The following is a 950-nucleotide window of genomic DNA, read 5'->3' on the forward strand; positions in this document are numbered from 1 at the left end:
GCAGAGGAAGGGGGTGGGTAGACAGGGACGACAGGAGCCGAGTCTGCAGGGTTCCCAAGTGGGTGCCAGTGCCAGAGACCCCGGGAGACACGGAAGGCACTGGTGGGGTCACAGGAGGCAGGGAAGCATATTTCTGTTCCTATGGTACACATGGTGAGAAGCCCTCCTGGCCAGGCCCTGGGGGGCTGAGAGAGGGCTGCACAGGTGCCCCCCACACCAGAGAATGCAGCCCAGAGGTGCGCTAGCCTTGACCCCCAAGATGTGGCTCTGGGAGCCTGATGTCCTTTTTTTAGTACCAGGGATCAAACTCGGTAGCGTGTGCTTGCGAGGCAGGTGGTGGAACCACTGAGCTAAAACCCCGGCCCCAAGCCTGGCTGTCCTCATGCCCTTAGATCCACAGGAACCATAATCCTTGCTCATCAGCGTTCTGTTTTTATTTTATGGCAATGCTGAGAATCGAACCCAAGGCTTTGTGCACTCACATTCATTTTTATAACACTCTGGCTTCCAGATTCATAAAAATGCTGGATGAAACAGAATATATAAAAAAACAAGTTTCATTTATTCAAATTAAATTAGTTTCATATACAAATATAATCTGTAAATTTTAAAAATACAAATGCTACAAATTTCAATCCGATAAAAATGCAAAAATAACATTTGTATTATTAAATATTTTAAAATTATGCAGTGTACAGTAGGTGACACAGACCATGCTCCCTCGTGGCCGAGGACTGGGACCGTGGCTCTGAGGGTGGGCCTCCCGCCCCAGCACCCCCTGCCCCGTCCGGCGGACACTAGATTGCCCTGGTGGTCTCGGCTCGGGCCTGGAGAGGCGCTGGGGACGCGGGCGAGGGCCTCACTGGTCCAGCTCCGTCTCGTTCTGCAGCGTCTTCATGGCGAGCCCCCAGAGGGTCATGCTGGAGAAAAACTGCCCCTCCGAGCTCCTG

At 52.3% G+C, this 950-nt stretch overlaps 1 protein-coding gene across 1 annotated transcript in view; it reads right to left on the minus strand.

Moving 5' to 3' along the window:
• Positions 1 to 797: 797 nt before the first annotated feature.
• The window catches only part of Zbtb49 (zinc finger and BTB domain containing 49), a 19,360-nt gene continuing 19,207 nt past the window's right edge, over positions 798 to 950 (minus strand). The window contains exon 9 of the mRNA XM_010641928.1: positions 798 to 892. Coding sequence (XP_010640230.1) covers positions 798 to 892 — 95 coding nt within the window. The remainder of the gene's footprint in view (positions 893 to 950) is intronic.

Source organism: Fukomys damarensis, unplaced genomic scaffold (assembly GCF_012274545.1).
Source record: "Fukomys damarensis isolate Sample0158 unplaced genomic scaffold, DMR_v1.0_HiC HiC_scaffold_35, whole genome shotgun sequence".
NCBI classification, from domain to species: Eukaryota; Metazoa; Chordata; class Mammalia; order Rodentia; family Bathyergidae; genus Fukomys; species Fukomys damarensis.